A 25,746-nucleotide genomic window follows, 5' to 3' on the forward strand; every position below is an offset into this window, starting at 1 on the left:
GCAATTTTTTCTGTAGTAAAAAAGAGGGTGTCATACAAAGGCTATGAAGCAGGTGTTTACACAGTGCAATATTGTGCCAAAAGTGGTCTAAATAAAAGATGTAAAATAGTGAAAACCTAGAGGAGAGCAAAACCACATAAGCCTTCTTTACATAGTCATAAGAATTGGGAACCTGATTGCATAAGATTGTAGGGATCCAACAACTAATCTGTTTGCCACTCTGTCATGAATCAAAGTTTGGAGAAAATGTAATTTTTCCAAAATTTGTTTTGCATTATGATTATAATTATATAGAAATTTATTTCTTGGAGGACATTTTAATAGTGTTTTTAAACTTCCTGAGTAGTCTATTTGAGAAATATTAAAAAAAAAAATTTAAGAAAAATTTTATTCTATTTAAGAAATATTTAACAAGATTAATGTTGTGTTCTTGCTTGTGAATTGTCAACTTAATGTCTACTTTGAGTAACAAGATGCACATGTTAACTTTTCCAGGTTAGAACAAATGCACATCTACTGTAGGATCTTGGTTGTAAAAGTGCTTGTGGAAGATTGCTAAAGAAGCAAAAGCATATAAGTTTCTTGTGAAATTTTTTCTCTTCTTTAGTGATTTTTTTTCTTAAAGGCTGTTTCTCTTTAAATGCTCTTGATGGATGCCTCACTTGTAGGTTTACTTACTTTTTGGATCCATATGGAATTAACATCGACAATATTCTCTTTCAGACTCACAATAAAATGTGTCCTGGATTCAAGTTCTATCTTTTTTTCCTTCATTATGCTCACCTCGTTTTTAGTTTATTAAGTTTTGTATCATAAGAAACCATGAACAATTCCATATTTCTTTTCTCTGAAGCAGTTTTGTTGTGTTTGTCCTTTTTTTCTTCAGGTTCTTTACATATCTTTGCAGTCATCTCTTTTTCATTCTGAAATTCCCCAATCATTTAATAGTTGCTTATATGGAAAATCTCCCACATCTTCGTTCATTCTTGTTGTGTTTCTCAGTTATTTTTCAAGTTTACTCAAAGTTTTTTTTCCAGAGGGAGGGACAGAAAGCAAATAGTCGAGTTGCTCATGCAGCATGGATTTGTACAGTGCTATAGGACCAGTCTTTAATAATTGCTTTTATTATCATATTTCCAGGAATGAGTAGGTGTTTTCATAAAACTGCAAAGTATACTCTAAAACCTGTGTGCTCAATACCTGAGCAAAGCCAGCTAGCTGAGAGCCTCTCATTCGGTAAATAAGGTTTGGCACTTTTTAAATTTCCTTCCTGCAATACTTTCAATACTGAATTAAGTACATTGAATTTGGCATGCCAGTATCATAGGCAAGGTCTTTAAACAAATCAGCTTTTATGTTTGCTACCTAAACTACCTGATAAATTGTTCTCAAGAAATTCCTAGAAAAATATATCACTTTATTTTCTGTCCACTTCTCCTGGATGATGTTGAACAATGTGGGTTTCAATGGAAGCCCAGGTGCAGCTCTGCTGGTGACTTTTCTTCATAGGAGACATGCCAAGAGATTTCAAGATACATTGTCTGTGAAAGGGTAAAAATACTGTGAGTAGGACTGTGTGATACAGGACTGAAGTGCTGAGTCACAGATTAATCCCATCTGTCTTTAGGTTGTCCTTTAACCTCTGTGCTGATCTTCTTAGATGCATAGCCCATTGCCTGGTTTGACCTTGGGGAAACATACCAGATATGCAAAGCTGAGAGCAGAATATCCACAGTACTTGCTCTCAGAATATGTCACTGAGCTCAACATGAAGTCTTGGTCCTTTGCACAAACTCCATGTCTTAAGAGAAGTAAAACTCTCCTCAGGGAGTAACAAAATTTGGAAGCCTCTGTACAGTCAAGTAACAGAGCCTGCCTTGAGTTCTGCTTGCTTTACTTTTTCCCTGCTAAATGTAAATAGACACCTCAGCCAGGTGATGGATTTTTCAGAATCTCCTTCATACTAAAACTGTTTTCATTTATTATTGTTTCTATGTTAAAGATTTCTGTGAGGAGCTGGTTATAACTCTAGTCTGATGATTTCAGGGAACTATGGAATAACAGTTGCATGGACTCCTTCGTTTTATGCAGAAATATAGTAGTTCTGCTATGCTTTAGGATTTCTAACCATATTCACAGTTCAGCTAATTTAATTCTGAACTACTATTTTAGAACACTGGCTTCTCATTCTCCTGACAGAACTGGATATGGAGATGGTTTTTACAAAATTTAGTTATTTTAAAACTCAGGACAGGTCCAGAGATCTTAAATGTGTAGAAATTCTATTATCATTCTGGGAAAAAAGCCTTGAAATTTGAAAGGGAAATGAAGATACACAATAAATAAAATTGGCAAATTATTGCATTTATAAACTGAGAGCTTCATGCATAAAACTGTGAATTACCAGGGCTGTCAACTCTCCTCTTAAAATTCCCATTTCACTATCGATTAGTTCCAGAAATACTTCATAGATTGAAGCATTTTAAATGTTTCATTTTAGGCAACAGCAAATGTGCAGTATTAGTGTTCATCACCTGTATTTTCAATAAACAGGAGCATTAAATTTGGATCTATACTGGTAAAATTACTTGAAAATATTTATGATTATTTCTAGCATTTAGGTTAAATGGTTTTATTTGAATTAGTCATGTGCAAATACAATAAGCATACAGAAATTGATTTCTGCATAAACTCATGGGATTTTTTAATACAAATTCAGCAACATATTCTACAAGAACTAAGGTCAAAATCAATTATCACTCTTACTTCAGTGAATTAACACTTCTATGTTCTCTGAATAAGAAAGCTGTGTTTAACACCCAACTTCATTTCCAGTGAAATTTCTTTCCAAGAGAAAACCAGAAAACATTATGAGAGTAATGGACTAGATGTGTTTTTAATTATGTGTTATTCCTAATGCGCATTGCACTTAAACAAATACCATTTTTCTTAAGTTCTTGCTATATTATGTACTCTTGCAATATAAACAAAAGTTTGTTCTGTGCCTATATTTTTGGATAATAGTGTTAGGATTTTTTAACTTGTTCATCATTATGACTTCATTGCAAGAGGGTGGTTTAGATTTGCAGATGTTTTGAGATTAATTTTAACTATTCAATTGATAATTTGAAAAACAGAATAAGGAAGAATTCTCTGATTACATTTACCTTAAAACTTACCTTCAAACTTCTACAATGGTGGAATTTTTGTATTTGTAGCAATTTTTTTTAGCTTGCAGAGAGAGGGCATTTGTTAATATATGAGGTATTATGTCCTTTGCTTCCCTATGATTTAATAAATGCCATAGAAAGAAGGAACTGCAAAAATTCATTGCATTCTGGATACATATATAAGTCAAGCACTGAATATTTATGCTGCAAATTAATTAAAAATAGCTGAGTTAGCTTTAAATGAACTACTTTAAATAAAAAAGTTGAGTGCAACATATAGTTTAGATCATCTAATCCATAGCAATCTCCAGCAGGAGATGTGACTTCTTTCAACTAAACAAGACATTTTGTATATCTCTATACTACACAGTGGACCCACTTTGAGCATTTGACTAGTAAGTTTTTCTGAGGTCATGTGTTATTTGGCGAGAGCACCATTAATTTCAATTGATTTCTTTGACAGCAACTAGAAAGTAGGTAAATGATGACAGCACTGGTGGCAAGAGCTGCTGAAGAGACAAATTACACAAGAAGGCAACTTGATAAAGTGATGGATGGAGTGAAAGAAATCTGCTAAACAAAAGGATGTAGAAGAGGCTATAATTGACCACTCCCTCAGAACCTGAATCTGAAAGACATGATCCTTGGTCATTTCTCTTGGCTGACATCAAATAATTGGGGAGTTCCTGGCAGAAATATTTAATGATGCTTGTAGAAAGACAAGAGGCTGAGGCAGCTTTTAAGCCTCCAGTTCCTTACATCAATTTGGAAATTCATATACTCTGGAGATTTAAATCCATGTAAGCTGGGCTTTCACTAATGCTAGATGGTGGAATTTTTATTGATATCCTCCTTTTATTATAATTTATAATTAAAGTCTTTAAATGAAGGTATTAAAAATAAATTTCTCTCAACTTTACTTGACTTTTTGTTACTGAATTATGAAATTTTAATTATCTTTGAACATATGCCTGGTGTTCTCATTTGATGAAGACAATGGAGAATGAATCAGAAGTAAAGTGCAAAAATAGCTTTTATCTGTTAAAACTTCTATGTTTTTTATTATTAGTGCTGAATGGTATTTAGTGAACAAGACAGATAATTACAGTAAGAAAAAAGAGAAAACTAATGGTAAACAAATGTGTGTTTTTAAGTGGAAAAATTGACTTTACTTTTGAATCAAAGCTCCTAACTAGTGCAATACATCAGACTAATAGTTTATTCGATTTAGATTAATTGTTTAGCTGGACACGATTGCATATTCCTCATGTTCAGGATAAAGGATACATTTGCAGTGGTTCTGGGTAATAGATGAAACCAGAGTAAACTGAAGCTGTACTTTGAGCCAATGAAATGGTATCCAGATAAAGAACAGTATCTTGCTGGGAAGCTAGGCCTGTTGTACACTGGGACAGTTTAACCTTCCTTTGGCTCTCTTCCCATGCATCTACTGCTGCCTAGACTCACACTGGGACATGAAGTCATGCTGGCAGAATTTGTAAAACATGTAAGTATCCCTTCAAAGCTCTTGATGAAGAGTTGACGAATACTGTTAAGAGCTTTTCAGAAATCCATCTGGGCTTCATACGCTGGATCACCTTTGCCTTTTGCAACTCCAACCACTAGCATTAATAATTCAGATTTTTCACAGGCTACTTCATATATGGGATTATTGAAGCACAGAACATGTCAGAGGGGAATTCCTCCAGGCATTTGGCCAAATTCCTTTATTCACGTTCCAGTTGTGGTCTACCTGAATCTGTGTTTGCAAAACTGATTTCTAGACAGCTGAACCCCTGTATTTTTGCATGGGCTTACTCTGTCCCAAGTGCTAAGTTTTTAATTTGTTTTGGTAGAATTTCACAGTTTGTCAGCCCATTCCTTCTGGTTATAAAGTTCTCTTTGAAGGGCAATCTTGTAGAAGTCTACTTCCTGATCCTCTGAGTTCGGTAACAGCTACAGGATTTCTGAGGATCTATTTTGTCCTGTCAAAAAATGTTAAACAGTATTGAAACCTCTTGTGGTAAGCTGATCTTTAGTCTGTGCAATCCTGACTCTTCGAGCCTGAAGGCAGGGTAAGATATTTGCTGTTCACTTCTACTATCCACACCTTCCTAACTGGGTTTCAACAGTGCTCTGAGTGACTGAATCAAAGCCTGGCTAGAGTTAATGAACTTCACTACTGTTATATTAAGCATATTTCTCATTATTTCATAGTATAAACCAGTTCAGGCTTAAATTAATAGGTATAATCTGTTAAGTGTTCCCCACACAAAGCTAAATAGGTAAAGCTTTTCACTTCTCTCAGAAGTCCTCTGATGTTAACCCCAGTTTGTCTTTACAGCCTGCAAATTTTTTGACATTGTATTTTCAAAACAGTTTTATAAAATTATAATTCATTCTTTAGCATACTCTGTATCTGAATTTGCCATCACCACAGGGTGCATAATTTAAATGGATTTATTTGGAGTTAAAAAAATTACCAGGTACTTTTATCATAAAACACAATTCATGAATACTTATGTGTGCCATTGTTTTAATGAAAAATATTATTTTCAATATTATGGCATTCCTTTTTTGTCATTTCTAATTTCCAGTACTGGGTGAACCTTGTGCTAGTGATGTGCTAAACATTTGCAATTCATCTTATAATGAATCATAATTAGCTTTATTCCTCATTAGAATTCCTGTGAGGATTTAGAAAATGTAATGTGTAATCCTCCCTTATGTTTACTGGCATTATAAACCTTTTATGCATTCTCCAAATTGAAATGTGTTTGTTCGAAAGTAGTCAATCATCATGGTTTATTATTTGTCTCTTAAGGTTTTAAAGACATTTTAAAGGAAAGTACTATCTGTGGTTAAGTCAATGAATATAGTTGATAATAAAATGACAGTGCAAGGTGTCTTTTAGAGTTGAATTAGTCCTGAAGGTGGGAGTGTTTGTTTCATTCTTGGCTTATTTCAACATCACCTTTCAACTCTATTATTGTTTACCTAGAACTATATTTACTACATGAAATCCAATTATTTCTCATTCGTGTAGAGCGTAAGGGCAAAGTTATGACAGACATTTGTGAAGGTTATGAAAAGAAGATCTGTTGCCAGTTGTTTATGCTCACTAATCAGCAGCTTTCACAACAGCTGGAGCTTTGTATGCTCCTGAAAATTAAAAGCTGTTGAAAGTATCCAAAGTAGAAACTGAATATAGTCTACTATTAAAAATTGTGTTCAATATCAAGGCTTTTGCTCATAAGTTGTTTTGCTCACCCATTCCAGATTTAGATCTATGTGAGATTAAGGATAGAAAAACTGATTTGTAGTGACTGAAATTTTAGTTTTAGTTTACATTTCACTGCTGATGCAGCTTGTGGAGGATATCTGTTCTTTTGTCTGCCAGATGAGTAACAGGGGACCTATGGAAAAATATCTCTCAGAAAATTGGGGGCTGAGAAAACTAATACAAATGGTGATTGATGTCCTGTGAAATTGGGGAAAAGAGGACTTAGAGACACTTTCACCTCAAGCTGAGGTGAAATTCTTAGTAGACAGCAAGCAGTTGGATGGGAGTTGTATAATAGTTGAAACAAACTACATATTTTGGTGTATACAGCCCAGGAAAGTGAGTAGAATCAGCTTGAGGAAACCAAAGAAACTGACACTGACATTTCGACTGAGTGTAGTACTTGCAATCCATATAAAAAATTATCTTACAGTTTGTAGGGGGTGGAGTGTCTGTGAAAATCAAGATGATTGAAATGTAATTTTTATTATAAAAAAGTTGGTTTTGATTTCATACAAATTTTAATTCAGTTTTCTAAATTTTGTATAGAACTTCCAAGGGATTGTTAATTTGGCTGGTCCTATTTAATCCTAGAAAATCCTGCCATTTATTCATATATATTTTATTATAAATTTATTTTTAAGTAAACTTTCTATATATGTCAGAAGATAGACATATACCATGTACCATATACCAGATATATATATTTTGATTAAATGTGTGGATATCATAATTATTACTATTATTCTCCTCTGACAGCAGTGGCTTAACATCTATCAATTAAAAAATGTGTATGTTTTTCAGATTTAAAACATAGTAATCAATATTATTTTCATAGATTTGAATAACTCAAGAGCTTTTAGTTTAGAAGTCATAATGGACTCATATCTGAGGTCTACATTTTTTTAGTCCTTTTTTCTTACAAGAAAAAAGGGTATCATTTTGATAATTTGATTTGGGATTTTTTGAGGGGGTTGAGGGTTTGCTTAGTTTTCTAATTTAACATCACCTTAGCGTAAAAACATGATGAAAAAAAAATTATTTTCTTTCTTTTTTGTTGAAAAATACTTCCTCCATTGCAAATTAAGATCTTCTTTATATTAAAGCAGTGGAACTGTTTAGTTCTTATGCTAACAGTCCAGCTAATGCTAGTCTATATTCCTTTTCTTCCAGGATAGTTTACTCTTCTGACTCATTATGCTAGTGTCACCACCATAAACTGCCTCTGGCCTGGGAATTTTGTATTGATGGGTTCTAAAGCATTATTATCACTATATGCTTGCCTAATGTCTTCTTCCTTGTGCATTTGCTGTTGACCACTATCAGTTATAGGATACTTTTGTTCTGACAGTGTGGATTTTTTTATCTGATTAGGGTGGCTTTATTATACAGCTGTGTTACTGGACTCTGCTTCTAGAGCTATGGACTGTGCTTGATGATCTAAATCAGACTACATTTGGAGATCAGTCTGCAAACTTTAATCTGGGTATTATGTGTCTCATTGTGTTTGGGTCCCAGCCTTGTGTGTGTATCCCATCCCAACCCGCCTCCTTTCCTTTTGTCATTTGTCTTCAGTCAGTCTTCGTGAAAAGCATTTTCAAGAAAAGACAGTTTTCCATGTCAGAAACTTACAAGTAGATGCTCAGTAGGAATTTTTATATTTTAGAAGATGTATCTTCCCACATCTGAAGCCTGATAGGATGGCACAGCACCATAAGTCCAGATTTTGAGGGATTGTCAAGAAAAGAGTGATCTGGAGTAGAGGGAAGTGAGACTACGTTTGATTTTCTAAAACTTTGTGAAAACTTTATTCTAAAATTTTAATCTACATCTGCAATATGCATTGGCATGTTCAGTGAATGACTGAAAAGATAAACTGTGAAACTGTGCGGTCTTGGATGGGATGGTGGCAAAACTCATATTTCAGCTAAGGAAGTGTTGCAGAGATGACAGGAATTGACACTGTAGACAGCTGAATGCTGTTCCAGGTCTTGTCAAAAAGCTGCACCAGAAAATGTGAAAAGAGTAATCTAAGAGACAGTTTCTAGAATCTTTGTTTTATGTAGGTTTAAAAGTCATGGTGACACATGATGACTGGGTCCAAAGCAGAGTTCTACAGGATATACATGGAGAGACATAATTGCAAATACTGTTATGTATTTTATACACCAGTGGAAAAGTCTGAGTAGTTTCTAGTATCGATTTATATTGGTTAAAATTTATATTTGTGATCAGTGTTTTGATTATTTTTTTTCCTTATCCTGGAACAAACTGGAAAATGAGTAGCAATAGAAGACAATCTGGTTAATATAGCTGTATTTAATTGTACACGCTCCTCCTATTCTGACAGCAAGTTATACTCTAGTAGTATCTTCTAAAGGGTGTGTTACTGCTTAGCTTAAGATTTAAATCTGAACAAAATGTCTGAGATAAATTGTTGAGTGAAAAGTAGAGTGCTCACTGTCATGATCTCCCTGTTGTCCAGAGCAGCATACACTATGAAAATGTGACAGCTCCCACCTTGCCAAACAGGAGGAGATGTACATTTGGGAAGAGGCACATCTTTCCTAGAGTTCAGGCAGGAAGTGGTAAGCATGCATACCTGCAAACTCTAATGGGTTAGCACACTAAACTGTGCTGCCAAGCCACAAGGTAGGCATAGCCATGAACTCTCCTGCCTTCCCTTACCCAGTGATGAAGCCAAGTCAGTTCCAGATGTGAAAAAACCAGCTGATCATCACTTCAGTATCTAGAGCTTTTGCATGAGTAGTATAACTCAATGTATTTAAGGGAGGACAAGAAGAATAACAGGATCAGTGGATGTAAATAGTAAGGTAGAGAAAAAAAAGATAATTGGGACTGGGGAGAAATAAAAGATGAGAATAATAAGAGATGAAATGAGGGGGTGGGAGAAAGAAAGAAAAAAGCACAGACAATTCTAAATACATCTGAGATTCTGTGTATCTGGAAAAGTGGCTAGAAGAAAAAGCAAAGATTTATTAACAGTTTTTAAATGGAAATAAATCAGAGAAGCTGCCAAAATACAGATTTTAAATATAACAATCACTTGTGAGGTTGTATACATATATAAATAGGTGTGATTATTGATTTGCAGATAAACACTGAGGTCATTGGCTGTCAACTTCTTGGTTTTCTTTCTATGAAGTGTCATTTTCATATGTTCTTTCTTTTTTTTTTTTTCACCTGAAGAGGGGTGCTTTTTGAAGCTGTTATTAAAAAATAATCATTTTGTCTTTAGAATGGAACAGATGGCATGAAGTGATAAGTATTTTATAAGCATTTTTTGTGTTTTAAGAGTTGTATCCACCTTGATGAATTCCACTTTAGCTGGGGTACTTAGAAGCCTTGCTTAGGCTGCTCACAGCTGCAAGTACATCCCAGTATTTGGAAACTGTAACTTGATCCAGCATTTCTTCCTCACTATTCTGTGAAGTTTTTGTTGCCACTCATTACAGATTCTGGTACATCAGAGGAACATTCAGTGTTCTCTTCAGCAGAATGATCTCTTTGTAGTACGTGTTTCTGTCTACATCACTCCAAAACTGAAAAAGAAGCTACTAAATTTATAAATAACCCAGAATTCAAAAAAAATAAATGCAATGGTATGAATAATTTTTTTTTTTCAAACAAACTAAACCACACTGATATTTAACTGAAGGAACATAAGTAAGAAATAAGGAAAACAAAGACCTTTTCTTGAACATTTTCTCCCTTACTAACTAAATATAATCACAATTTGAAGACAGTGATATCTGTGCAATCACATATATGCCCATGATGCAAGATCACTGGCACACCCAACTTAGGTTTCATTAGGCTCATTGAAGTTTAATGAGTACATTTACAGTGACTGTAGAAAGTCATCCTATCTTTCTTTACTTTTTTCCGTCTGAACAGTCACTATAGTAGTCAGCATTTCCAGAATCTACAAGAAAAATTGTTAAAATATATTTCAAAATACACATTTTTAGTGTAGATAATTTCTAGTGCACAGAAATATGTCCCAGAGGAGTTGCTGAAATGTACAGAAACTGACAGCAGGCACAGAAGTATCAAATTGAAGCTTTCCAGAAGCTTGGTGATGTGCATAAGTTGGTGTGAATGTGATGTTATCAGCAAAACTAGAGGGGTGTTTTGGAAATTGTACATTGCATTTAGCAAAAATGAACAATGCTCCTTCTGAAGAAGAAACAGTATAGGTTCCCGTTAGCAAGGAAATGGAAAATTTCATTCAACTTAAGTAACTTTCAAATTAAATTTCTATTAATATCTTTTTATATGCCTTTCCCTTCTCTCTTCTGCATTATTTTCCCTCTTTTGCACATCTTAAATACCTTTCTCACCACCATTGCAAAGACTCAGCACAGCCATTTTGGAAGATTTGAAGTTCTGCTTTGTGCATCTAAAAATACTAACTTCAGAAAATTAAGCACTGAGATGCCATAAAAGTTTGCTGAGACTAAATTTAATATCCCATCCACGTTGCATCAATATCTGATATGCTGTCTCCTGTTTTGTTTTGTTTTTTTTAAACTGACACAGTCCAATTCTGCAATGGTTGTTTTTAAAGACACACTAGCATAACAAGATATAATTTTCCATTAAAAAAAACTAAAACATCTAAAAGTCAAGTACAGGCAGTGTTTTTTAGTGACAGTGTCAGTGTTGTGGAGAGTCATCTTATTTTCCATATTGTGAACAAAGACACATATTCTCTGTTGAATTTACAATGGATATAAATGTAAAGTGTAAGTTTGAACACTAAATGAGAAAATTTGGTGCAAGTCCATGATGTTTTTTTAAATTCTAATATATCTCATTTGAAGTATGGATGCTAATACTGCTCTCTGATCTGCTAGAAGTTTGCTTCTGCTTTATTTTTGCACAGGTAATTTTTAGCATATGCTTTCCTCTTAAAATAATTTTTAAAAAGAAGGCATCTTTATAGATTTTTAAAAAGTAATTATTGATGCAAGAACAACTGTGTTTAAGAAAATGTATCACAAAACATTGAAATGCTACAGATTCATAGTCATTATTCACATGTGTCTGTACAAATGATCATTGCTATGGGTGTGATATCACATATCAGGACAGGCTGATTGGATTAGGTAATTTGGCATATTTTCTTAAACAGTAATGTATCATTTCATTTGAGAGAACTTGTCATATTTTCTGGACTGTTGTGGTTTCTGTTATTTTTGAAATATTTTTATGTACAAGTGTTTTAATGATATCTTGCTAATCTTAAGTGTAGCCTTTAAAACGGGATCTATGTCTCAAAGTGGGAATAGGTTAACCAAAAATTATTATTTCATTTACTTGGAGATTCTTTTCTAAACATAATTTATAATTAACTTTTGCAGCAACTTTATAGGCTAAAAATATATTGTCTGACTTTGAATATTGACTCTATATAAGTTGCAAGTTTATATATACACATAAACCTAGGATACCATTTCTGACTACTTTCAGATCAGCAATTCTAGTAACACGCATCAAATCAAATTTTAACCCATCACAATAACTTTGAAATTTCCCTTAGGATTCACTGAATGATGCAAGAAATCAGTTACAGAGCATACTGAGAGGATATGTTAAGGTTGGGCAGACAGTTTCAGTCCACTGAGGTGATAGCAGAGACAGGAGGGAGAGAGGCTTATTATATGCCACTTTGTTTAATGTCTCTTCAAGAGACTTAAATGCATAAAAGCTGGAATTCTGTTTTCCTTCATGAAGGGAAAGAAGTGGTCTGTCAATCAGGATATGCAAAGTTTGGATTGTTTTGCTTATGCCTAATGAATAGCCTGAAAGAAAGAGGCTGTTGACATTATGGAAGTAGATTGCTGATTTCCCTTGAAACAGAAGACACTGAAGCTGTGCAGATCAGGAGTTGACCCGGGTTTTCCCTTAGGCTGCAAAAATTCTCATAACAATTGAATGCAACTTCACAGGGCTCTCAAAACAACATAGTCTGTAGGGTAGACCCTTCATCTGCAGTGTGGTAAATATCCTTAACAAATGTAGTAATGATACTTTTCAAAACATGTTCAGTATTCCTGTAGTACAAATACAAGAATATAAGGCAAGAACTAATACATACAGATTTTGAGCACATTTGTGTAAAACATAGGGTCTTGAGGAGGAGTTTGAGTCACTGGACATAGGAAGAAAAATCCATTCAATTAAAGTAAAAATTAAATTAAAAACACGTGTATAATGAACTTGGAAAATTTGTTTTGGCTTAATCAGCTTGTGAATTTGAAATTAACAAAAAGTCATAATAGCTGATTTTAATAATGATTGCCATTATTAATATTTTTAAAAAAGTTCAAACGTGAAATGTGTGAGCAAAGACATTCAGAAGAAATCCTATTAAAATAAATTAGAAATAAAATCAGAGGGACAAAATTATTTTCAAGAAGTAACACACTGATTATTAACTCAACTGCATTGCAGTTGATTTATTTGTTTCATTAAAAATGTTAAAATACCTTAAATTATGTTCACTTAATTTACTAAATGAGCTAACAGTTAAAGAAGATTTCTTTCTGTAAAGAAAACTTAGAAATCCTATTTCCTGGGTGATTTCCACGTAAAATTAAGAAACATGCTTTAACACTATGAAAATCACTGTTATAGTCCTAGGTCCAGCCAGTCCAGTTCTTTCTTTCAACCATGAACTTGAATTGACGTTTAGAGAAGTGTAATAATATCATTATAATTTGTCCCAAGTGTTTGTGTGATCTGCATGTGTAAGATTCTGGAATCTGTAATAAGCTTTGGAAAATTTTTTTTTTCAGATATATCACTTCAAACTACTATTCTTTAATTTGAACCTGGCTGCTCACTTACTTTGGTGACTTTTCAGTGTTTAAAGAAACAATAAGCCATCATGTTGTCATGGAAATTATTTTCCAGCATTTTCATGACTATCCATGATTTCTGTCAAAGCTCTTTGCATCATTGATATTTTGAAAATAAAAAGTCAAGCCTCTTTGATTTTTTAAAATATATATTTAAGCTGTTCCATGCCTTGATCACTGTCTTTCCTCTGAGCTTTCTGCCTGTCTTACAGAAGATATAGAGCCACATATAGTATTCATGCCTACAAATCATGGAGCAAAATTCTTTGGGGTTTTGTTTGCTTTTAGTTGCTATCCTATTCATTGATTTGAATTTTTCTCTGCTGGAAGGGACAGAGTTGATAAAACTGCTTGTCTTCATTTCACTGTTTCTCTCTTGAAAAATTAACTTGTGGCCCATTACTCGAAAAGTCCTTCAGCTACTTCTTACTGTCACAGTTTACAGACATTCTTCTTCTTCAAAGAACCATTAAATAACATAGATTTTGCTTCAATGGTAAGCACTTTGTAAGTACATGTATCTATAAGCTTCTCTTAAATATAATAATCTATAATTTATTTAGAAATTTTATTTATTTCAAGCTATTCTTAGGAATTTTATTTAAAGATATTTTTAACTTTATTTGTTTTATTTAAAGATATTTTTACTAGCTTCTCTAGTCATTTTTAGTTCTAGAAGATCAAAGATGAAAGCTGTTTCAGTAATAAGAGAATTTGATGCTAAATTCACTGAAGCAAGAGGTCATCTGATATATTCTACTTTATCCTTTGTGGTTTTAAAGCAGGAAGTGCTCAATGTTTCTAGATATTTGAATAGAATATACTATATTCTTATGAGAGGATACAGAAACCTGGGGCTTCACATTTGTCTTTAAGAGAAGCTTTAAGTTTTCCCATAAAATAAATGTTTTCTAGGATGGCATGTCAATCCCTATTAATTTCATGGACTAGTACTATAAATAAGTGCAAAAATGATTGTGTTTTCTTGCATGTTTTCTGATAACTTTTTCATGGAATTGGTTTCTACAGGACTTCCTAAAAACAGACGCTATGACAATATTATATTTTCAACAAAAAAAAATTTCAAATCTCTTGTCAGTGAAGACAAAAGATGAATAAGTGATAGTTATAACATTAAGAGTTTTCAGCTTTTTGTAACAACGCTTGCCTGAATTTTAATCCAAGCTCTGCAGCTAAAACATTAGGGAGTAATGAAAAAGTTATTTATGCTTTTGTGTTTGTTTATTTTTTTGGGGCGGTGGGCATTAGGTTTTTTTGTTGTGGGGTCTTTTTTGTTTTGTTTTGTTTGTTTGGCATATTTGTGTGTATGCTTTTAAATGGAGTTTGGAAGCAGAAAGACTTATTTGCTGGCATAAGATCTTAGAGAATAAGCACTCATGAACCATGTTCTGTTACTTTTCATATTGAAACATTCTACTAAATATCTGAATAATATGTTTACAACAAGTTCAAAGCAGAGTATACAGCAGATAATGACAAAATTAGTCATGCTAATGGTGATGTGTGCTGATTTTAAAATTGCTATAAAAGACCAGCAAAATGACACTGATGAAAAAGCTTTTGTAATGTCATTTTAAGGGAAGTGGGATCAATGCCAGAAGAGTAAAAAGCACATTACCTAGCTGCATTTCAGCTAATTTAAGCCATCAAGTAATGTTATACAGTAAGTACAAAGCTTCATGGTTCATAGACAAAAGGCTTTTTGCCTGGATTGAAAAGCAGTTTTATTCTAGATTATGTTTGAAATACACAAACAAAATAAATACAGGCTTGATGTGGTCTTAATTTTAAATAGTGGGTACCATTTGCTATAATGTTCATTAGTTTATACTCAGATGAGTTTTGCAACTGCTTTGAATAAATACACAGAACTTATGTAAGCAAATGAGAAGGTTCAAATTGCACATTTGTTAATGGTATTAAATTAACCAACGCAGTCTACAGTTGAGTAAGAACTTTTTCCCTTCCTCCCTTTAACAACATAATCAATTCTAAAGGGATACACAGACTACAAATGTAACTTCTTCTCATACATTTTTCCTTTAAAACCTTTTATTCAGAGTGATTATTTGTTTTTTTTTTTTACTTATCCTAAGACAGTAAGGAACTATTTAACCTCAATAAATTTCATATACTTCAGTGTTTCTCTTCCTAGTAGCCTGGCTTGGTATTCTAAGAACACAAATGACTTTTGTGATTGTGTGCAGCTCCCTACAGGTCATTTGGGCCATCAAAGGGGTTGGAGATTGGATTTTTTCAGGGAAAGAACTGAAATAGCCCTGCTTTTACTATTTAACTTCTTCAGAAATCTCAAATCCAAGTATAACAACCCTATCCCTCAATGTGTTAAATTTAGACCATCAAACCCTTCTATGTTATGCACATTGTCCCAATGTACGTAAGATTAAGAAAAGAGAATTGTTGGTCAAAGCACTGTACATTTGCAACTGTCTTTTTTCCCCCTAACAAAGCCCTATTGCCCCACTCTGTTTTAAAAGGCAATGATATAGTTGTATCTCTTGACTTACAATGAGTATTGATAAAACTTATACTAAGAATGACAATGTATGACTCAATGTATGACTCCTGAAAACAATGCTTAAAATAAAGTTCCATTATTTGTTTATCTGTATAGCTGTTGGAATACTTTTTCAACATGTCAGCTTTGAAAACTCCGTTTTCCCACCTTCATCAGTTTAATGACTACATTTTGGTCAAACTGAGAAAGTTCAAGCACTTTCATTCTAATCTAACTGATCATCATTTGCAGTATTTCTGGATTCAGTTGGAGTGATGTCATTTTGCATTTGATTTTAGTAAGTTCTGAAGATATTTTTGAAAGATATCACAAATATATTTATATTAGAAAGTACTTAGAAAATTATAATAGAAAAACTATTCATAATTTTATCTAATTTTAACTTGAAAGACAGACAAAAGTAGCTTTATAGCATAGATTCTAGATAAAGAGAAGCAATGAGAAAAAAAGTGTTTTCATAATTTTCAGTAAAGCACTTGGGATGTTTACATATTAGAATCTGTTTATTCAGCTAAAATAATGGAAATTAGTAGTGATAAAATGAATAAGGGCCTGTATGAAAGGGAGATTATATGGATTCAATTGAATAGGAAAATACCAGTTTGAGGAGGAGTTATTATTAAAACTCTCTAAAGACCACCTGGGAATCAAATTTTTTTAAAGATTTGAATTGGAAACCTGGCACAGTAAGAGTGATATGAAAATTAATGTCACAAAATACAAGTTCTTATACTTGGTTACGAGTAAGAAATTGTACTTTCGGCTGAGAAGTAATCTATAGGAAAGAGCAGAGTAGAAGAAAGTTGTGGGGACTTGTCATTTACTGGGCAATTGAGGAACTATATGAGATGTGAGTGAAAATGTCCATTGCACTGGACATATTGACTAAAGTCTTTCAGGAGAAGGTATGGATTAGTTGATATATTACACTTCATTAACCCTAAATATTGTGTAAAGTTTTCTTTCACGTGTTTTAAAGAAGGATAAATTCAAGCTGGATCAAATACAGTGATAGCATTAGTAACAAAAACAAGATGACAGGAGACAGAAGAACTTGGCTCAGGATGGGAAAGCAGGATGAAGGGCAGGGGAGTTTGCATAATGGCCCAGGAATTTATCAATCCCTTTCAGACATCTCTCAAACAGTGCAGGAATATCTCATATTTAAATTATTGGTTTTGATTTGGTTTACTTGTTTGGGGTTGGTTGGTTGGCTTTAGGATTGCTTTGTTGTTTAAAATCTTTGGTCTTTTTGAGCCTCTTCAGTAAGTGTTCCTTTTTCCTGGTCAGTCTTAGAGTTCTAAAATGTCTTCCCAATAGTTAGTATTTATTCTACTTCCACTCCTTTTGTCATATTTTATAATAGCCTTTTTTTTTTTTTTTTAATTTCCAACCAGATACTTTTACACTGTTGAGTGTTTTCTTAACTATACTTCTAGCTTTTATTTGAATGCTTGGGTTGTTTTGGTTTGGGTTTTTTGCTTTCCTTTCTCCCCTTTATCTGAAAGAGTGTGTCCAGTAACTTTTATAATTAAGAACCAGGGATGTGTGGCAGATTGATATTGCATCTGCAGGAGTTACAAACAAACTCATTAATATGGTACACCATAGTAGAGGGCCCCTGTTTCTAAAAACAGCAAGCTATAAAATGTAGTCTCTACTGGCTACTTATTACTGCTCTGTAACCAATACCCACCTTTACTTTTTAGTGTTGTGATCGTGTCAGTAAAAAGAATTTTTCTAAACCTTTACTCTGCTTTTTCATTTGATGTTAAAATGTGTGTGACTAAACTTCAAACACTTATTATTGATCTACAAAGGCAACATGGAGGGAAAGCTAGGAGTCATTCTAGTCAGGAATATCTCTTAGTGACACAACTTCAGTACCTGTCCAGAAAATATTTGCTCCCAGAACCCTTTTTATTTCTTTCAAGGAGGAAAGAAGAGATGGTAAATGCATCATTTGATTCCTGAGGCCTAGTTTTTATATTTCCAAAGGAATGTCATAGTGCCTGGACTCTGAGACAATGCTGCTCTGTGCACCTGACAGAGCACATACCACACCCCTTCCATCCCCAGCAGTGTTTGCCTCTTTCACTGTGGTTGCAGACAGTTAATGAACAGGAATTTTCAGGGAGTTACCTGCCAAAGAGTCCACACCAGGTGCTGCCCTCGAAGCTTAGGGCTTTTTGGATTAGGTGGTAATTTTTTTTCACAAAATAAGGAGAAAATATGTGCAATGATTTTCTCTCAAGAAAATAAGAAAAGCTATAATGTAACTTACATGCCTTTTTTCCTATTAAATAATAATATAAATATGCATAATTGTATAGTGTATGAAGATTTTTACATAGATGTTCAGGATTTTACAGAAAAGTAGTTATTCTAGTGCATTTATTAAAATAGGGTATTTTTCATAACTTTGAAAATATATGTAACATCAGTGCATTGATTAGTTCCAGCTAGTACAACTATTTCTTTATTTTTTTAAATTCTGCACTTGGCCCTTTTGTTACGATATAGTAATGAGATAAAAATTGCAAATGGCATATCAACATCAATATTGAATACTGAGAAATTTTTCAGAAATTATTTGAGAGTTTTCTCTGGCAAAATCATTGTTATCATCCTATATTATTATTATTCTAGTTGTTATCATAATTTTCTTAATTATTATTTGTGATAAGGTTATCATTACTATTAAAACCAAGACATTTAAAAAACCCATTTGAACTCTTGGTGTCAGCAAAATTGTAGCCTCTCACTTTTGATTTCAGAATATAAACTTTGCCCATGTAGGAAATGTTAAGCATTATATTTGAGAGATACTCTCTTTTCTAGTGTCATCCTCTAATTAAAAATTATAAACATATGCAACAGCGACTGGCCTTGTTTATGTAGGCATCCATAGTAATACTGAAGTTAATTGAAAAAAGACTTTTAAATCTTGTAGAATTTCAATTGCCTATGTCAGTTTATTGTGTGAAGGTTTGCAGTTTTCATAGACGGCCCTATAATACCAGTTGATTTCATGATCCCTCTTTCATGCCTTTCCTAAATTGAATAGTGACTTTGCAATACACAGATAATATAAATTTATAAATGAAATATCAGAATACTTATCTCACTTTTGAGACCTTTGTATAGTGAGCTAAGTAAAGAATCAAAATATGGGTACAGTTAGTTGGCTACCAGAAATTCTGAATCATTAGCAGCCGTCTGAATCATTAGTGCAGTTATGTCTCAGTAAGTCTTCAAGACAGTGTCACTAAAGAACCACCTCCTGTGACAGAGAAGCTAAATTGTTTCAGAGAAAGCTGTAGATTGTAAAAAGTACAGTAAACAGTGGAAGAATCAATTTAATTTAATTGGTACATTTCATTTTCCTTAGTGTAAGGCATTGTGTCAGGTAATACATCTAGTTAAAAAAGGTCAGTCTCATTTGGGCATGTCTGGTGGGCACTATCACTCATGTTTTGAGTCATGGAGTGCATTCCTTCTGAAAGAGGAAAGAATCAGGGGTACTTTGGAGCTAAGTATAAAATTATTATTGTTAAATAATTACTAAATACTAAATATTGTTAAATAATTACTAAATAATTAAATAATTAATAAATTATTGTTAAATAATTTACTTTAATTATCAAACAGCTAAGCTTACTTTCATGCTTTTCTAATGCTTACACTTGGGGGGTGGAAAGAGGGCAGGGGGGAAGTGTTAATTATAAAGTATTGCTTTTATGCAATTAAAATGAACCTATAGAAGATCTTAGCTTCCTTACAAATTCTTTCTTTCCTATAATGAATGAGTTAATCTGTCTCTTATATTAAAGTGTTTTCATAATTCAAAGAGAAAAGACACATGATACCTTTTGTAGTTTACTTGAAGAAGGAACGATCAAAAATATAGAGATTTTTCATGCTTTAGCAGCTGAGTAGAAACATTTTTATTTGGATGATCTTCAGTTCCCATATAGTTCTTTTGTCTAATATGACAAAATCCTTACAAATATAGAATTTTAAGAGGTTATGTTTGGTAAGGCTCACCATAAGTGACTCTCTAACTCTCAGCTGATCATCCTGAGGCAATTACACAATTAAGGCAATTATACAAGAGGAAAGAGTATGCAGTTTCATCAGTTTGGTGTATCACTACTCTTTTATGCGAGAGTCCAAATGAGTTCTGGGGCATAAAAGTGACATAGGGCCTTCTGTTAATATTGGAGCTATTTGGTACATAGATGAACAGAGAAAACAAAGATTCAAGGTTTGGACTCTTATCACATTTCTCTGATTTTTTTTTAAGATTTTTTTTAAACATTGAGTAATGATGACTACCTAATTAGCCTGAAAATACAGAGTAAAGGTTCTGACTAGTCCACTGTGCCTGCCTTAGCTGTCAGATATCTTCCAGTGTCTGAGTTTGGATATGCAGTCATGGGTATTACAGTCTTACCTCTGGAATTCACTGACATGTTAAATGCTGCTTCTTACAGGCTGATACTTGTCAGTCAATTTAATTGAAATGTCATGCTGACCTTTATATGAAATACGCTGAACTTACTGGGGTTTTTTGGAAGTTCTTTTTACTTTTGTTCCAGTCAAAATTCTTAAATTACCAGTATACAAAAAGTTCATGCTAATTAAGCTCGTGAACTGCCTGCTCATTGATCTTACAAACAATACATTTTTTACAGATGTAGTTCAGCTGAATCTGCCTGAAGATCAAAAGATAAGCACTACTGCAGCAACAGTGGGACAGAGTGCTGTCTTAAGTTGTGCCATCCAGGGAACCCTGAGACCTCCCATCATCTGGAAGAGGAACAATGTCATTCTGAACAGCTTAGATTTGGAAGATATCAGTGTAAGTAACAGAAGGTTCTATTTAACAGCTTTTTATGAAAACTTCTCATAAATAATAGAAAAGTGATGCATAACAATCTACATAATCCTGATACTAAAAAAAAAAAAAAAAAAAAAAATTGAAATGATATGTGACAAACTCTTTTTATTTGCTGTGTATTTGAACCCCTGTTAAATATAGAGAAAATACGTTTCACAGACCAATCATTTAAACAATAAATATAGCAATAAAAGCACATGAGGGCTAAATTGCAGCCCAAAATAGAGCCAGCATTATACATTCAGGATTTTACAGTCTTCACATATTTAAAAGAAAAGAGAAAATCTCTGACATGAACATTTTAATGTACAAACAGTACATAATAATAATCTTCTTTTATAATAGTTCAATAGGAATATATTTTTCAGAAGATGAGTATTTCATAATAAAATTTGTTGTTTTGCACATTTCTTCAAACATTCAGAAGTGTATATAGTACTTCTCAAAGAATGAAAAATGGAATATTACTATAATTTATAATTTTTTTTCAGGAAGGCAAGTGGTTTTTCACCTAACATTGCCATGACCTAAAAATACAGAGGAAAATAAAAAACTATTATTGGAATTATATCCTCTTGCAATACTAAAAATAGGCTTTCATCAGTATTTTGTATGCCTCTGGGTATACCTTCTTTGTTTTGGCCATTTTATATTAGCAAAGTTCTAAATGTGGACAAATCGTTACACTGAGAGTTGTGCTGTCTTTCTAGCCCAAGTGAGTCTGAAATCACCAGAACTGTTACGTGTGTAGAATATTGCTACAATCAAATATCTAGTTTGTCTATTTTTATTTCTTTTTTTTTAATGAATGTTTTATTTTTAAGGTGGAAATTGTTCCCACATATCATCTCTCTTTTATTTTTGGTTTCATTAGTTCTCATAGTAAACTGCTTCCTCACAGTGGTGCTTTGTAAAATAAAGGACAATTTGAAAGCTCAAAAGCTCATCTTGCTTGAGTGATGGCATTAAGTCCCTTGAGAGGCTTAGGATAAACCCTCAGGGGAAAAGACAAGGGGGTGTTGCATGCTGTATGCAGCCAGTCCCAAGAGACCATTGGCAGAGCAGCAGTGAGCATAAAAAAAACAGTGAGAGAGAGAAATTAGACAATGAAAAGAGCAAGAATCAGCAGAGATAAGTGCTGGAAGAGCAGAAGGTACTCCTTGGTGAAGCAGATATCCAGAACATCTATGTTGGAGCAGGTTTATCTTGAAGGACTTGACCCATTGCCTGGCCAGTCTGGTGATTTCTATGATCCTGTGGTGACAATGGTTGACAAGACAGGACCAACAGATGTCACCTCTATAGACTTCTGCAAGACCTTCAATGCAGTTCCACACAACATCCTGATGGATGGATGGATGGATGGATGGATGGATGGATGGATGGATGGATGGATGGATGGATGGATGGATGGAGTGAGCCAGAGGTTATGGTCAACAACTCTGTGTAATTGTGTCTAAGTGGAAGCCAGTGACAAGAGGTGTCCCTCAGGGATCTGTCTTTGGACTAGTGCTCTTCAACATCTCCGTCATTGACACAGACAATGGATTGAGTGCACCCTCGACAGGTTTGTAGGTGACAAGAAACTGAGTGGTGCATTTGACACATCTGAAAGATGGGATGCCACCCAGGGCTGGACAAATCTGTAAAGTGGATCCACAGGAGCCTCATTGTTCATAAGCAAAAATTGTCTTATAGTTTAGTCCCTTAATACTAACAATTTAGTTACGATTCAAATACAGAAAGAGAAGGTCAGATTCAATATCCACAGAGACACTAAAATTAATAGAGCTCAAATATATATATATGTGGGACATTAATCTGTCTTTCCAAACAAAATAAAATAGGAAGGAAGAAAGAATTAATAGTGTCTGGATTAAAAGAAGAAACAGCAAAAGAATGGAGAGAAAGACATTGGGTTAGATTCTTTCCGAGACCTACTTTTCTTCAAAATTTATCTTATTTTTCACTGTTTTCACAGACTTGATCCCTCTTTATTTATTTCTAGATTCTATACTCCTTGTATAATATAAGATGTCCCCAGAGGCAGTGTACTCTAAGTTTTACTATGGCTATCTTATAAACTATAATGATGTTTGCCTAACTCTGGGAATTCTTAATTTACTCAGTCATACAAGAACCACCTCTGTGCATCTCTTGACTAATAATGTTGTGTAAAGATGTCTCGGTTTGAAAGACAGATGTCTGCTAGGGAAGGCAGGAGCCTCCCATGGATTGGAGAGCATAAAACCCCTCCATTTGAATCATTACAATTTTGAAATTAAGGGGCTCTCACACAAAGATATGGGGATAGGAATAACAGTTCTTTACTAATATGTATAACAAGACAAACAAAACACCAACTATGGAATTAATACCAAGCAGAACAGGAACCCAGTTCCATCCTCTCAGCCGCAGCACGTTCCCTCTGGTGCAGTTCCCGTCACAGCCGGCAGGGAGCGCTGGTGGCTCCCGGCGGGCAGGGCAGGTGCGATGATTCCCCCATGGCTGCAGGGGGCGCTGTGGCGCGAGCTCGGGGAGCACGCGGGAATGGCGGCTGTGTCCAAGGCGGGAAGGGATGGAAAAGAGAGGCCTTGCTTCACCAACCCTGAGCAGTGTCAGTCCCGATGCACCAGCAGGACTCTCGGAAACAGCAAGCTGAAATGGCAGGGTGACCCTGCAGGGCAGGGGTGCAGGGTCCAGCAGCAGAAGAAGAGGCAGCTCCTGGCTGGGTTATGGCTGTGGGAGCAGCGACTGTCCTCATCCGAAGCTGACAGCGAGCGAGAGCAACTGCCCCCACTCTCCTTTAACATGATTCTAATCTTGCAGTGTCTCTGTTCCTCTGAAAGAAACTCCGAAAAACCAGAGGAGTTCCCCCTCCCTTGTCTCAAGTACCCAGCCCTCAGAGCTTCTTGGCAAGTCAATGGGAAAAATTCCACAGGCAACGATGAAGGGAAAACCCAACCGCCAACAAAAGAGCAGTACATTTTCTGAACATGGCAAGGCAAACACTGATCTGGGAAGAGAGATTTTTTTTCAATAAAAATGGATCAAAGATCAACATAACTGGAAGCCAACACATGTATAGGAAACCAAACTAAGCAGTAATGACAATGTGATTTTGTAAATGATAGAAAGTGCTCATACTTAGACATTAAGGTTTTGCATTATCCAGTTTTTAATATGAATTAAGCTATTTGTTTTGAGGAGGGACAAACTTAGAACACTATAATGTCCTAGTGTTTTGTCAAATGGAAAAATGCAACAAGAAGAAAAGGAATCCAGATGTAAACTTTAAATGAATGTTCAATTTATATATATTTTTAAAATATTCTACTCCTGTACTGAAAGTGTGCAGGAAACATCTCTGAAGCTGTCAACTGTGAAATGGCTAAAAATGGGTCTCGATAATGACTAATGTCTTGTATATTCTAAGACATTTTTAAAAATATTTTAAAATAATGTTTGATTTGCAAAGCATGATAATAGAAATTTATATTTAAATAGTATATTTAAAAATGTTCTCTGAAGTGTGTCTTAATAGCATTACAGATAATATCCAGCTGATAATTTTAAAAGTCCTTAGTACTCCTCAACTCTTCTTATGGTACTTATGACTACTATTTGTAGAAGTACTGCATCTTGCTGTTAATCCTTTCTTACTAAAACTGATGGGTGGCAGGGATAATTAGCATCCATCTGAGGAAAATTATGAAAAATTATATGCCTCTGCAAATTTTACTTAAATTGTAATACAACTGTGTTGTGACTCACTACAGAACTGATATCACAGGGCTTTTTGATATTTCAGTACACATATAGAAAGGCTTTTTTTCCCTTGCTGTTATTCAGCATCTTGAATTTAATATTATTTGCCTTTCCACTTTCCTCTTGTTTTTATCTAACCTACTATTCATTAGAGATAATAATTCCCATGTATGAAAAGTAGCAGATATATTTCCCAAATGCAATACATATTATTGTTTTAGTGTTAATTCATTCACTTTTTAAAGTCTTGGTAACTTATTTTATGTTATTGTTTTTCTAATGGTTCATTTCCGCTTTGCCTTCAGGTTCTTTCCTATACATGTGAGCAATTATAAGATCTTGGCCCTTTTTCTGTGAGCAATCATAAGATCTTGGCCCTTTTACTTACATTTATTGAAGATCTACTGAAATGGTTTGTCCATACGCAATGTTTAACAGTAACTTTTCAAAATAGTGTAGTTCAACTTCTTTTTTTTTCTTTTGGTAAAAGCTCATAATATCTTTCTTTAGGCTGCCATCTTGGAAAATATGTAATATTTCCATTTTGAGGTTTTTGAAGTTATGAGTATGTTACCTTTTTCTCAAAACTTCTTATTTGTTTATCTTGTTAAAATTAATTTGCATATTAAAATGGACCCTTTTTGTGGCAGTAGACATTTTCTTCTAGACAATATTTGACCTTCACCCATCAAGAAAAAAAAACAACCCAAAAGACTGTAATAGAGAATGCCAATAAAAGCTAACATTCTCTAAAGAACATGCTATCTTCCATTCTGTAGAGTTCTGATCAGAAACTAATGACAGAAAGGTTTCCAGATTGTCCAAAACACTAAGCACCTTTCCTAGAAAGGGCTCCAGACATCTGACCTTTTCTTTTTCTTCCAGCTTCTCATTCTGTGTTCTGTCTTATTATTCTTAAGAAAAATCTCAGGAGAACCTCATGCATTATTCCTTTTGGCATTATTTTCTCCCATGGGATAGTATGGACCTGCATAAAAGCTTCTCTTTATGCATTGTTGAATTGTTCTTAATACAGCACAGTTATGACTTTAATATAATAGTTAGAAATTTGATGCCCTGTCTGAGAAAAATATGTGTGTGGATGTGTGTGTGGATGTGTGCATGTGTGTTTGTACTTCTGACAGAATCTCAGGTGAACCATAAATGTCAGGGAA

The 25,746-nt window shown here is 34.1% G+C and overlaps 1 protein-coding gene across 2 annotated transcripts in view; it reads left to right on the plus strand.

The window, feature by feature from the left end:
* The window catches only part of FSTL5 (follistatin like 5), a 283,314-nt gene that overhangs the window by 174,866 nt on the left and 82,702 nt on the right, over positions 1-25,746 (plus strand). For both annotated transcript variants that reach the window (XM_079306656.1, XM_079306657.1), the window contains exon 7: positions 20,598-20,764. In XM_079306656.1, coding sequence (XP_079162782.1) covers positions 20,598-20,764 — 167 coding nt within the window. The remainder of the gene's footprint in view (positions 1-20,597; positions 20,765-25,746) is intronic.

This window comes from Erithacus rubecula (assembly GCF_903797595.1).
Source record: "Erithacus rubecula genome assembly, chromosome: 5".
Taxonomy (NCBI): domain Eukaryota; kingdom Metazoa; phylum Chordata; class Aves; order Passeriformes; family Muscicapidae; genus Erithacus; species Erithacus rubecula.